At 36.3% G+C, this 14,268-nt stretch overlaps 1 protein-coding gene across 4 annotated transcripts in view; it reads left to right on the forward strand.

Moving 5' to 3' along the window:
• The first annotated feature begins 2,120 nt into the window (after positions 1-2,120).
• Tekt3 (tektin 3) overlaps positions 2,121-14,268 on the forward strand; it is a 41,700-nt gene continuing 29,552 nt past the window's right edge. The window contains exons 1-2 of one of the 4 annotated variants that reach the window (XM_021248997.2): positions 2,121-2,405; positions 12,056-12,666. In XM_021248997.2, the coding sequence (XP_021104656.1) occupies positions 12,064-12,666 (603 nt within the window). In that variant the 5' untranslated portion in view covers positions 2,121-2,405; positions 12,056-12,063. The remainder of the gene's footprint in view (positions 2,406-12,055; positions 12,667-14,268) is intronic. The other 3 variants (XM_021248998.2, XM_004870755.3, XM_004870756.3) reach the window with 3 other exon arrangements.

Below are 14,268 nucleotides of genomic sequence, written 5' to 3' on the forward strand. Positions count from 1 at the left end.
TAGTTTCTCATTCTTTATGGCTGAGTAGTACTCCATTTTATAAAAAAACCCACATCTTCTTTATCCAGTTTCCAGTTGATGGGCACTTGGGCTGTTTCCAAGCTTTAGCTATTACAAACTGTGCCTCTATAAACATAGGTGCACATATATCCCTGTGGTGTGATTCCTTTAATTCTTTGGGGAAGATATCCAGTAGGGGAATAGCTGGGTCAAATGGGACCTGTAGTCCTAGTTCTTTGAGATATCTCCATACTGATTTCCCCAGTGGTTGCACCAGTCTGCACTCCCACCAACAATGGAGAAGGGTTCCTTTCTCTCCACACCCTCGCCAGCATTTGTTATTGGTTGAGTTCTTGATAGCAGCCATTCTTTCTGGGGTGAGGTGGAATCTCAGTGTTGTTTTCATCTGCATCTCTCGAATGACCAGTGATGTTGAACAGTTTTTCATATATTTATTTGCTGCTTTTACTTCTTTGTCTGAGAAATGTCTGTTCATTTCAGATGCCCATTTTTGAATTGGGTCTTTGAATTTGGGGGGTCTCCTTTTTTCAATTCTTTATATATTCTCGATAGTAGACCTTTGTCTGAGGTACAGCTGCTAAAAATTTCTTCCCACATTGTAGGTTGTCTCTTAGCTCTGTTGGTAATTTCTCTTGCAGTGCAGAAGCTATTTAATATGATGAGATCTCAGTTGTTGATTCTTTGTGCTAGCTCCCATGGTACTGAGGATTTGTGGAACAATCTTTTGAGAGAGTACTTAAACTATTTTTTAAATAATTCATTTCTTTCTCTGAAGACCAAGGTTGCCCAATTTAGCCTGAAATTTTAATTCAAGAGGATTAAAAATTCACTGACTCAAAGGATCACTTGAAAGACCAAATTATGCTATAATTTCATTGTTTTAAAAAGTCAGACATTGAATGAATTTGATATGCAATTAGCAATGATATTGGACATTTCATGTTATGGCAAGAAATTTGCAGGTAATTAAATCTATTTTAGAATGGTTGCCAGCCTTCTGACTCAAAGAACAAATATATTAGTACATACTCTGTTGTCTACAGGCCACAGGCATTAGAAGGCCCACCTTGAATTATGAGAGTTAATAGAAAATACAGCACACTATGATTGAAAGAAAAATAGTAATATAGGTAGTTCAGAGTGAAATGTTGCTGATAAAGAATGTAGAAATCAAAAGGACAGCATTGGCAGTACCCTGGTGTGGGCTATGGAAGCCTAGACTTGGCTTGTTGGGTCCTGCAAAGTCTTATGAGCAGAAGACTCATCTGTAGTTTTCCTACTTGGGGACAACATTCTGGGCTTGTCTCCTCTTTCAGAGGGACCACATTGCTCCATTTACATCCTGGTGGTGGCATTTAGGCTCCCTGAGGTCAGTTGGACTTGGCTTCTGATAAACCTGGGACTCTGACAGAACCACGTTTCTGAACCGGCAAAGTTGAGAACCAGCCCCCGACTTGTAGTCACATCACTCCCTTTGGAGGAACGTCACACAAGAAACACCAAGAATGATTAACTGAGAGCTTTATTTTCCTTAGCGTTAATGGTTACCAAAGTAACTCAGTGAATTCTGCTTACATAGAAGGCTAACTCATGGAGAATCCCTTGAAGTTTGACAGATCTGAGTTGTAGTGCAAAGCTCTGCCACTGGGTGACTGCATTTAAGTCAGTTAACTTCTCCAAACTTGAGTTGCTCCATCTGTAAAGTATAAACTCCCATTACAGTATTGGAAGGAGGTTACATGGACGAGTGATGATGTATGTAAAGCATGTGGGCCCAGCCTGGATGAAACAATATGGGGTGCTATTTAAGGAAAATAAAAAATGGGAGAAGAGATTTAAGCTTTTTTCCTCTGAGTGAAGAAGGAGGGGAAGATCACTAGGTAATCCTCCAAGGGAGAAGCTCTATTGGAGAGAAAGGGACATAAAAGTGGAGGCTTCCCAGGACAAGTGTTAACATTCCACGCACTTAGTGCTCCCTTAGAATGGCTACCAAGTTCTTTGCAGCTGAAAGAGCTCAGAATCAAATGCTGCAGGAGAGGCGGGAGAATCACCATGGCTTCCAACTTAGGTTGCTTCTCACCCCTTTCGTCTCCAGGACCCAGCTTGTCTTCGGCTGACTGCGGTTACTAAGCGTCAGAGCGTCCATGGCAACCGCCTCCCTAGAGGTTTCCCTCCCGCTATAGCAACTCCCGCCTCCTGACTCTCCACCGACCGACCAAGGAGCTGGTCGGGGTGGCCGTTGAGTGGTCCGCAGGAGCTGACGTCACAGAAGAGAAAGGCGGGCCTGGGGCCGAGAAGGTTTGGGTCTGACTTACAGTGGGCGGAGGTGGCGGGTCTGCTCTCACCGCCCCCTTCCCTGCCCCTCGTCAGGCATCCGCTGACAGGTGAGTGGTCTGGGAGACACGACCCGTACCTGCTATTGGGATGACCCCAAAGAGATCCTCTTTGCCAATCAGGAAGCCAAAGTCCACGCTCAGAATCGGGGTTGGGGGGGCGGGGGAGGCAGATTGCAGAAACCCTCCACAGCCCTTCACTTCTCTCTCACTCTTTACCCTTCAATAAAACCCCTACAAATCGACAGACATGTCCTATCCACTCCTGTCTCCTCAAAGTTTGCCTTTCTGATGCCTTTCAGGGATTGAGTGGTTATTTTAAAGGTAGAAGCAGGAAAGGGGCATCCAGACCCCCGCGTGTTTGCTAGCCTGGGTAATTTCTTACACCTGGCAGGCAGTAGACCTGTGCTGTTCACCGGGGTGTTTGTCGCCGGAGCGCTGGCCCTTTCTGCCCCTGCGCCTTCAGTCCAGACTTCCCAGCTGAAGCCAAGGGGAGGACAAGGGTCTGTGAAATTCACCGGAGGCAAGTGTTCTCTCGCTGGCCAGGAAGTTCTGCCTTGTGTTTTGGCAGTGTAGATCAAGTCCCTTTTGTTTTTTCCTGGACACTTATGTTGTTGTAGGCAAACAGTTTAGACATGGCTAAAATTATTCACTTAGTCATTTTGGAAAAAAACAAAGCAAAATAAATAGTTTTGTTGTTAGACAAAGTGTTTTGAGGTATGTGATAAAATATTTTTTCTTTTTTTAAAAAAATGGAACAGCAAAATAAGTAGAGTGAAAAAGCATCCATGCATCAAGTCCTAAATTAAAAACAACATATATAAAAAATCATATAAAAACTTGATCCAAGCACAATTGCAATTGAGGCTTTCATTTTCTTCTCCATTTTTTTTTTTTTTCAGTGCTGGGAATAGAAACTGAGGTGGATGCACCACTGAGTTACCTCCTCAGCCCAAGGCCTCTTACAGCAGCCTTTGGAAACTCCATACCCCTCTCTCCTTCCCTGCTGTACTCACATGCCAGAATTTAGCGTTTAGTTATACTCTCTATGTATTTTTTACTTGTATTACTTATATATTTGTACAAAAAGTAACACAATGTTATTTTTAAAGTTAATATAATAGTATTAGTACCAATATGTTCCAGGTCATTCATTTTAACTCTGGTGTGGTATTTCTTTTATTTATTTATTTTTGTAGTGCTGGGGGTTTATTAATTTTTTTCTGAGTTTTATTTTGCAAGAATTTTATAATTCTTATGTAAAAATTACCACAAATTATGTATGCATTATCCTATTTGTGGACCAGATTATTTCCTCTAGAAAAATGTGAGACGTATTCATATTCATTCTAATTAGATACATAATGTCCTGGTATACATTAAAGATTAGGGTAGCTGGGCTACAGGGAATTTACTAGATACTGTTACATAGTAATCTATACATCATCAAAGTATAATTCCTTTCCAAACATTTTTTTTTACAGAAGAGATTATTCAACTCTTCCTGTGTTCTTATTTAGTGTATATATAAAGAGAAATTCCCAAAACATTGAAATCTGGTATAATTTCTTCTAATTCTGTATTTATTAATGTATCGGTGACAGTGTTTTAGTTCTACTTCAGTTTGAAATTCTGAGTAATGAAATGGATAGAACCAAAAGAAATAAAGGGGTTGTATGTGGCTGTTTCAAGCCTATGCTTGCCACTATTCAGAGGAAGGGTATGGAACAAGTCTGGTAAACTTCCTGTACTTGTGTCTTTTGCAGAAAATGATCTATTGGTTTTTATGCTTTAAAATATTTATGATCATAAAGTCTTGCCTAAATGTGCTAATAAAATATGTTAACTCAACTTGAGGCCCTCTATGTTTTGAATTGCTGTGGAATGGAACTTTCCAATGCTTACAACCTGTGAGATTGATACCTTATTAAGTATGTTAATATTTACAGAAGACAATTGTAGCATTTTTTTCAGTATGTAAATACTTATTGACTACACATTAAATGAACATAGTTAAACATTATGTTTGACCTTATAGCACATCCCTCATTTCTTTTCTTTCTTTTTTTTTTTTTTTTTTGCTTTTTGTTTTTTGGTAACAGGGATCAAACTCAGGACCTTGTGCTTGCAAGGCAGGCAGCGGAACCACTGAGCTAAATCCCCAGCCCACATCCCTCATTTCTTAAAATGCTTTATGGTCATCATGACTAAAAGTATAATAAAAAGCAATTACATGATCTAGGGGGTGTATTTTTTCCCATAGATTTTTCAAAATAATTTACTTGTAAATATTAGATATTCATAGAATTAACTAATGATCTTAGTATGTGCTACACATGCCCTCTTAGGAAGTGACTGAGTTAGAATTTAGAGAATCATTTAAACATTGTAAAAGGTACATCAGCAAAATTAAGCCATTGGCTTTTAAAAACTGAGGAATTATTTCTTTTTTAAAAGTTTAGTAAAATTTATCAGTGAATCTATCTGGGCCTGAAATTTTGAGGAGGGATTTTAAATTGCAGATTCAAATTCTTTACTATAGGGTTGCTTGGGTTATCTATTTCTTCTTTAGTCAGTTTTATTTGTATCTTTTATTTTATCCACTTCATCCAAGTTATTAAATGTTTCACATAAAGTTACTGATACTGCTTTATTATTTAATTTTCTAATGTTTATTGGATATGTAATTTTCCCACTTTTATTCCTGATGCCAGTAATTTGCCTTCTATCTTTTAATTTTGATAAGTCTAGCAAAAAGTTAATCATTTTATCACTAGGATCTTAATATTTTTCCTACTTGTCCATTTTCTCTATTATTATTTTTTAAAATTTCTGCCTTCTACTTTAGTTTTGCTCCCCTCTGCCCTGCCCAGATGAAAACACAGGTCACTGATTTTAGCTTGTTCTTATTTTCTAATATAAACACTTAAAAGTTATAACCTTCCTAGTAATCACTGTTTTGGCTACGTTTCATAAATTTTGATCTGCTGTGGTCTCATTCACTTATAAAGATATTTTGTCATTTCCTATGTGATTTTTTTCATTGATTCATGAGTTATTTGAAACCATTGTTTAATTTTCTACTATTTGGAGATTTTCCAAATATCTTCCTATTATTGATTGATAACTTAATTCTGATATAGTCAAACAACAGATATACTTTGATTTCAGTATTTTATGATTACTGATATTTGTTTCATGATAACATGATATCATATTATCTGCTTTATCTCTAATAATATTTCTTGTTCTGAGGTCTACTTGGTTTGACATTAATATGGCCACTTCAATGTTTTTTGATTAGTATTTAAATATATATATTTCATACTTTAAACACCTGTTTTATATTTAAAATAGGATTTTTTTAGACAGCATAGGATTTGATGTCATTTAAAAATCATTCTGAAAAATTTATGTCTTTCTATGGATTGTTTTCATCAATCTCTCATTTTGCTTGGCTTATTAGATAGAATTATTTTTTTCCCCCTTAGAGATTTCTTCTGGCCAGCAGTCAAAGAACTTTTTGGTGTTTGGGCCAGGACCCTTTTACAAAATATTGAAGGCCTCAAAGACTTTTCATGTATGTTGTTATACTATCAATCTTTATTACATTAGAAATTAAAATTTAGAAGTTAAAAATAGGAATTCTTCTAAAAATAACAATATATTGTGTACTATCATAAATAACATTTTTACTTTCCAAAATAAAAAATTTACTGAAAAGAATGTTAGTATTTTACATTTTTGGCAAAGTTCTTTAATTTCTTGGTTAGTAGATGAGTTTCCATATATTCATTTAGTCTGTTGTGATAATACATATGATGTCACCTCAGGAAATCTCCACTGTAAGTGTGAGAAAATGGGGGCAAAAAAGGCAAATGCCATGTGAATATGAAAGTAATTTTGATGGTTTCACCCCTGGGAAGGTCTTAGGCAGCCCATGGGTCCTTAGATTATAGTTTGAGAAGTGCTACTCTAAAATTTAAAACACATATTTTAACTTATCACAAGATATGTTTAAATAACATTATATAATTTCAGTTATAAGAATACCCTTATAATTATAAATTTCTATCTAAGCCTCCCATCATTTGTGCTATTGTTAACACAAAATTTACTCCCATTTTATAAATCCCACAATAAATTTTTGTTTTTTACTTTCAGCAATTATCTTTTAGAGGGATTTGAAAGTTGGAAGAAATTTTAAAAAAATATTAGTACACGTGCTTACAATTTCTGACATTCTTCATTTCTTTGGGTAGATCCAAGTTTCCATCTGGTATAATTGCCTGAAGAATTTCCTTTAACAATTCTTTTATTGCAGGTCTTCTGATGATGAATTCTTTTGACTTATGTTTAAAAATATTTCACTTTGCCTTTTTGAAGGATATTTTCACTAAATATTGCTTTACAGGCACACACTTTCTTCTAGCCCTTTAATGATGTTAGGGCTGGACATGCAGCTCAGTGCTTGTCTAGTATGTGTGAAACCCTGGGCTTGATCCCCAGAGCTGCCAGAAGTTTTGTTCTGGCTTGGATAACTTCTGACAGTAATTCTACACAATGTTTATCTTTGTTCTTTCTAGTTAAAGGGTCTTCTTGCACTAATTTTAAGGTTTTCTTTCTATCACTGGTTTTTACCTGTTTGATTTTTTAATTTAAATATATATATTTATTGGTACATTTTAGGTATAAAAATACATTTACATTTATCATTGGGTGTTTGTACTGGAACATGATGGATCTTAGTTTTTATTTTTTCCCCCATTACCTGTGCACCCTTCACCCCCTCCACCCTTCCCTATCTACACAGAGTTTGATTCCATTTTTTTTCTCATAATTTTTTTCTTTCCCTTCTTTTCTTTCCCCTTTCCCTTCCACCATCCCCAAACCCTTGGACCTTTTCTTATTTCAAATTATCAATTATTCATTTTAATCATTTTAATCCTTATTTACACTTTCAGTTTCTCACATTAGAGAAACTATTTGGTATTTACACGTGTGTCCTATTTATTTCACTTAAGAGTATGGCCTCAATATGCATCCATTTAGCTATAAATGTCTCTAGTTTCTCGTTCTTTATGGCTGAGTAGTACTCCATTTAATAAAAAAACCACATCTTCTTTATTCAGTTTCCAGTCGATGGGCACTTGGGCTGTTTCCAAGCTTTAGCTATTACAAACTGTGCCTCTATAAACATAGGTGCACATATATCGCTGTGATATGATTCTTTTAATTCTTTGGGGAAGATTCCCAGCAGGGGAATAGCTGGGTCAAATGGGACTTCCAGTCCTAGTTCTTTGAGGTATTGCCATACTGATTTCTACAGTGGTTGCACCAATCTACATTCCCACCAACAGTGGAGAAGGGTTCCTTTCTCTCCACACCCTCGCCAGCATTTGTTATTGGTTGAGTTCTTGATAGCAGCCATTCTTTGTGGGGTGAGGTGGAATCTCAGTGTTGTTTTCATCTGCATCTCTCGAATGACCAGTGATGTTGAACATTTTTTCATATATTTACTTGCTGTTTTTACTTCTTTGTCTGAGAAATGTCTATTCATTTTGGATGCCCATTTTTGAATTGGGTCTTTGAATTTGGGAGGTCTGATTTTTTTCAGTTCTTTATATATTCTTGATAGTAGACCTTTGTCTGAGGTACAGCTGCTAAATATTTCTTCCCACATTGTAGGTTGTCTCTTAGCTCTGTTGGTAATTTCTCTTGCAGTGCAGAAGCTTTTTAATACAATGAGATCCCAGTTGTTGATTCTTTGTGCTAGGTCCCATGGTACTGAAGATTTGTTCATAAAGTCTTTTCCTATGCCAATATCATCAAAGGTTCTACCTAACTTATCTTCCAGCAAGTTTAGTGTTTCTGACTTAATATTTAGATCTTTAATCCACTTCGATCTTAGTTTAGTGCATGGTGATAGGTATGGGTCTAGTTTTAATTTTTGACAGGTTGAAATCCAGTTTTTCCAACACCATTTATTAAATAGGTTATCTTTCCTCCAATGAGGGTGGTTGGCTCCTTTGTCAAAGATGAGGTGACTGAGTATGTCTGGATTTGTTTCTGCATCTTCTAATTTATTCCACTGATCTTCGGGTCTGTTTCTTTGCCAGTACCATGCTGTTTTTATCACGGTAGCTTTGTAGTACAGTTTCAAGTTGGGGATTGTGATGCCCCCAGCCATGTCTCTGTTGCCTAGAATTTTACCTGTTTGATTTTGATGAGGTGGGGAGGGTGGCAGTGGGCCATGTGTGTGTGCACACGTGTATGTGTGTGTGTGTGTGTGTGTGTGTGTGTGTCTGTTTATCCCCTTGGAGTTCATGGAGATTTTTAAACCTAGATATTATAATTTTCATCACATTTTGAAAATATTCAGTTACTATTTCTTCAAAAATATTTTGTCTCTTCTCTCCTTAATGACACTCCAAAGACATGATGTTAAACCACTTGCTTTTGTACCACATAGGTCACTGAGGTGATTTTTTACTTTTTTTCAGTTAAAAGAATTTATATGCTTTAATTTGGTTAGACTTGAATTTATTAATCTTTATTTCTCCAATATCTAATCTGCTGTTTATCCCATCTAGTAAAATTCTACAAGTATATATTTTATTTTATTTTATTTTTTTGGTACTGGGGATCAAACTCAGGACTTGTACTTGCAAGGCAGGTGGCAGAACCACTGAGCTAAATCCCTGGCCCAAGCGTATATTTTAAAAGTATATATTATATGTTTTATCTCTAAAGTTTCATTCGATTCTTCTTTTACTCTTCCACATCTCCCTTCTTGGTGTTCTTGAATCAAATACTTGAACATAATTTTCTAGTACTATCATCTCTGCTATTTCTAGGCCTGTTTCCATTGACTGATTTTACCTAATTATGGTTTATATTTTCCTTCCTCTCGATGTGTTTGGTATCTTTTGACTGGAGTATCTTGATAGTTAGCTTAATCTCTTTGAGACCTGTTTTCAGGTTTTTCTAGAGTAAGTCTTCAGAATCTTTATTCCAAGGATAGTTCAGCCCGACCTTAAATGTGTGCCTCCTCTGCGGTCTCCACAGAATGCTCCAAATCATCACCATTGACTCAATCTGGTTAGTCTGACTCTTCGACCTCTATGAATTCTAGAAGTCATTCCCTTAACAAATCTAGCAGCACTCATTGCCAAAGTTTGTGAAGAGTCTGGCACTGTGTGTGTATTCTGTTACTCAGCAAAGACTCAAGTGGCTTCCTATGTAGACTTCAGAAACTTTGCAATGTGTTGCTCATTTTATTGTGGAATTCTGCTTCACAACTTCTAGCTGTGACAGCCTCCCAAATTCTGCTAAGTTTCTCAACTTACAAAGGCTGCATGGCTCTTTTCTGTTTTTATCTGCTTTTCCCCTGTGAGCTGGAAATTGCCTTGAGGCACGGTGCCAGGACAGTAAGAGGGCTCATCATATTTATTTCTCCTCTCAGTGAACCCATTCCAGTGCTGCCAATTGCAGTGTTGTCCAATGTATGAGAGCAGTTGTTTCATATATTTGCTTTAGATTTTTAAATATAAGAGGCTAAGTCTTTATTAGTCTCTCATGGTTAGGAATATATTTTCAGTTCTTAAATGTTTTTTAGGCTTTGGTTTTCTTGACCAATAATGAAAAAATATATGATAGTGAAATAGTTTGGTGAAACATCATGATGTGATGTCTTTTATACAGGCTTCCTGAATAACTTTTAAAGATGTTGGCTGGAGTTGGAGCTGCAGTTATGGCTGTAAAATGGTGTCCCTGCCTGTGAAACTTACTTCCATGTGTGAAAACTCTACTTTTTGAATTATAAACAACTGATTCTATGCTTCAGATTTTTGAGCTATATCTCATCCCTAACTGAAATCAAATCTCTAAATGCTTTTATAACCTCCATGGATTTTTCTCAGTCCAAATGCTTCATCTGGTTTATGCATTGAATCTTTATATATCAGCCTTGGAGTAGAAGACTCATGGTTCAATGGTTGGAAGGTCTCAAGATGCGAACCTAATAGGCTTGGAATCCTGTGGTCAAAGGACTAAGTGAGCCATTGGTTTTGGGATCTCTTATTGTAAAAAATCAACCATAGTGAAATAGGAGTGGTCCATACCCACTTGACACTTCTTGCTAGAAGAAAACGATTTCGTTTCTAGGTTTGACCTGAAGATGGGCTTAGAAATAAGGAAAACTTAAGGATTGGAATTTGCCTTTGAAAAAAGCCATATTTAAAGTTTCAAACTGAAGTAAAGAACTCTAAGTGCTTTCTAAGGTTTTCTTTTTTCACCATCATCCTCTAAGGTTGGCCAGTAGCATAAAGTACTTGGAGTCTATAGGTTGGAAGGATACAGAAAGAAATGAAGGTTCTAGAGCCATGTGGGTCACTCCCATGTGGTCTGAGTAGATTTTTACTTGGGTACAGATCTTACAAACAGATTATTTTGTAGTTTGGGTACCAAAGCATTCAAGAAACAACTCTTTAAGTAATCATTGAAGTATTTTTTTATATTCTTAGCAGAGCATAGAATTAGTTCTGACTTTCTTTTTTCTTTTCAGTAAATAGGTTCATAGACATTAATCTCTAAATAGAATAATATTTAGATTATGAAAAGTATGTCACTGTCTGTGGAAGCTTTGCTTTCAGGAATTTTCAGCAAAATTTCCAGACAGTGGAACTGGTAAGAAGGATGGATTAAAAAATACGTATTTAGCTTTTAAAAAGCTATGTTCTAGAATGTATGTCTACATATGTACAATGATTAGGGTTCAATTTTTATATTAAAATGGCATATAGGTAGACATCTGTGGTACATATTTAATAATATATGTCCATATATGAATAGGAAAAAGCCTTAAAAGTTCAACTATTATTAAACTATGAATATTCACAGTGGCAACTTTTAAGGAATTCACCTTTAAGGGAGAAGAGATATTTATCTTTTATTGTATATACTCCTCTGAATTAGCAATTTAAAAATTAACATTTGTTAAGTATTTGCTATATACCAAATGCTGTGCTACACATTTTAAATACTTCACATTGTCCTAATCCTTGTATTCCTGTGGATGCTCCATAATTTCTATATTAGAGGTGGCAGGTTGCCAGGAGAGGAGACCAAGTACTTACCCTAATCCATGTTTGCACACAAGCCATGCCATTGTTACCCAGATTATGTGTTTATTTGAGATAACACTTTATGGTTAGTGGAGTGCTGCTAAGTGACCCTTTGTTATTAGTGCTGCTTATAGCAATTCAAGAAGGAAATACTGTTATTTCCTATTATTTCTAGATGAAGCAACTGGTGCACAGTTAAGTAATTTGCCCTATGTCACATAGGTAGTAAACAGAAGGACTTAGATTTGAATCTTTCTTTGTTAAACTACATAGTTCAGGCTCTTGATCTGAATTTGTTACCATAAGACATTATTAATCTCAATTTTAAAAATCCAAAAATTAAGATGGCTGATTTAAAAAATATATGACCTTAAAACATTCTAGAGACACAGAGATGAAAAAAATTTTTGGAATAGATTATCACCAGGAAGTATGGATAACAAGTTAGAACAAATATCTAACTAGTTAAAGAGCAGACAACTAATACTAATACATATGTGTTCTTTATTTGTATCATTTGTGATATTAATGTATGTGACTGTCTATTTTTCCTTTTTTTTTTTTTTTTTTTTTTAGCAGGAGAGATGTACAAATCATGTTTGAGCACCATGGAGACTTTAGGCTCTACTTTAACATCAACTTACGCCCAGCCGGCACCAACACCAACCAACTTTCTACCGGCCATTGGTACCATGGCATCAAGCTACAGGGATCACTTTCCCCACTACAATTTGACCCATAGCTTGAGTCTTCCTTGGAGACCAAGCACATACTACAAAGCAGCCTCCAACTCGCCAACCTTGGGCCCATACTGCACTAGATCTCAGAGGGTGCGAGAGAGCACCATGCTTCCCTTTGTTTCCAACAGAACCACCCTCTTCACAAGATACACTCCTGACGATTGGTACAGGTCCAATTTAACCAACTACCAAGAGTCCAATACTTCCCGACATAATTCAGAGAGACTCAGAGTGAATACATCTCGCCTCATTCAGGACAAACATCAGCAAACAAGAAAAACCCAGGCAGACTCTACCCAAAATTTGGGAGAACGTGTCAATGACATAGGGTTTTGGAAATCTGAAATCACTCATGAGTTGGATGAAATGATTGGAGAGACAAATGCACTTACTGATATTAAGAAAAGATTAGACAGGGCTTTAATGGAAACTGAAGCCCCTCTGCAGGTAAATTTGGGAGCTGATGATAAAAGGAACTACATTTGGATTACTATAGCCCAGCGGTTGAATTTCTGAAGTTATTTATATATAAAATTGTGTTTTATTTAACCTGTAGAAGCACCCCCCCATCTGTACTGGTTTGAGTAATGGAAAAACCATTGCCATTTTTACATTTACACAAAACAACCACTTTAAGAATTCTGATTGTGAAGAAGACTAAAGAGACACCATTAAGACACATAATTTTAAGGTGAAAATCTCTGTCTATCTTTGTCTCTCCTCTCTCTCTCTTTCTCTCTCTCTCTCTCTTTCTCTGAGAGATTGAACTAAGGGCCTTTCACATACATCCCAACGTTTTATATTTTTTCAATGTATTTTTATTTATTTATTTTAAAAAATGTTAGAAGTACTGGGAAATGAACACAATGGGTTCAAGCTGAGCTATATCTCCAACCTTTAAAAATTTTTTATTTTATTTTTTAGACATGATTTTGCTAAGCCATTAAATTACTGGGCTGGGCTTGAACTTTCTATCCTTCCACCTTAGCCTCTAGGATTGGTAGGATTACAGGCCTGTATCTGCTTCTTATCTCTCAGAAAGTCTGCTTGGTTTTTGCTGGCTATAGATTAATATAAAAAACTTTAAGAAAGACACGTTATTCCTTTATTTTGTGTCATAAAATGAGTATATGTTATGATTCTGTTTCAGGGCACAAAGTATCAAATAAGAGCATTTAAGAATGAGTTTTTTTAAATAGACAAATTGCACTGAGGTAGTGCCAGTTGCTATGGCAGTGGAAGCAGCATTTGTTAGTTGCCAACCTCTGACCAGGCTTCTGAGTAGTGTCAAATCACCTCTGACTCTGGAACCACCTGATGGGCCCTCTAACCCTATTCTGCCATCCACCATTGAAAAGAGACATTCCATATTTGAAGATGTGCAAATCATATAAATTATTTTAGAAGGTGTATATATTTTGATGAACATAGCTAACACCTTTTGTCTTCATGTTTGCCTGAGTTGTTTCCTGTATGACAAGTGTTGGCAGTAGTACTGTGCTATCTACCAGAAGAGTTTAGAGAACCAAGGAACTGGAAGGCTAGAGGCTTGAACTGACTAGGCATCCCTGCACAGTGTCACTTCTTGTCATACCTTCTCCGCACTAACCATACACACAAATATATACAATCCCCAGGATCCCAAGAAAGGTTAACAGTACACTGATGCTATATTTTTTAAAGTAATTCTTCAGGAATTGTTCAGAATTAGAAGGCCTCCTATACTTGCCTTTAACCCCCACTCATTTTGAGGATTATTGGTTTATTTTACAGCCCAGTGCATCCCACACTACCTTTGAGGATTTAGTGTCCTTGGAACAATAGCCCTTTCCCCTCAGGGAGGAGATTCAATTTCTTCTCTTAGTATTCTTCTCACTGATGACTACTTTCAGTGAGATAGCTCCAATCTGAATTCTTTTCTGCAATTTTTGTCCACATGTTCTTCTGTGCTGGAACATTTACTCCCAATGGATCAGAAACTCCTTTTTAAATTTAGAGTAAGTTACATAAACATATGTGTTTCAAAAGAGAAAATATAGATGATCACTA

This window comes from Heterocephalus glaber, unplaced genomic scaffold, assembly GCF_053883595.1.
Source record: "Heterocephalus glaber isolate CG9 unplaced genomic scaffold, H.glaber_assembly_v1.0 deba00000474, whole genome shotgun sequence".
In the NCBI taxonomy this organism is placed as follows: Eukaryota; Metazoa; Chordata; class Mammalia; order Rodentia; family Bathyergidae; genus Heterocephalus; species Heterocephalus glaber.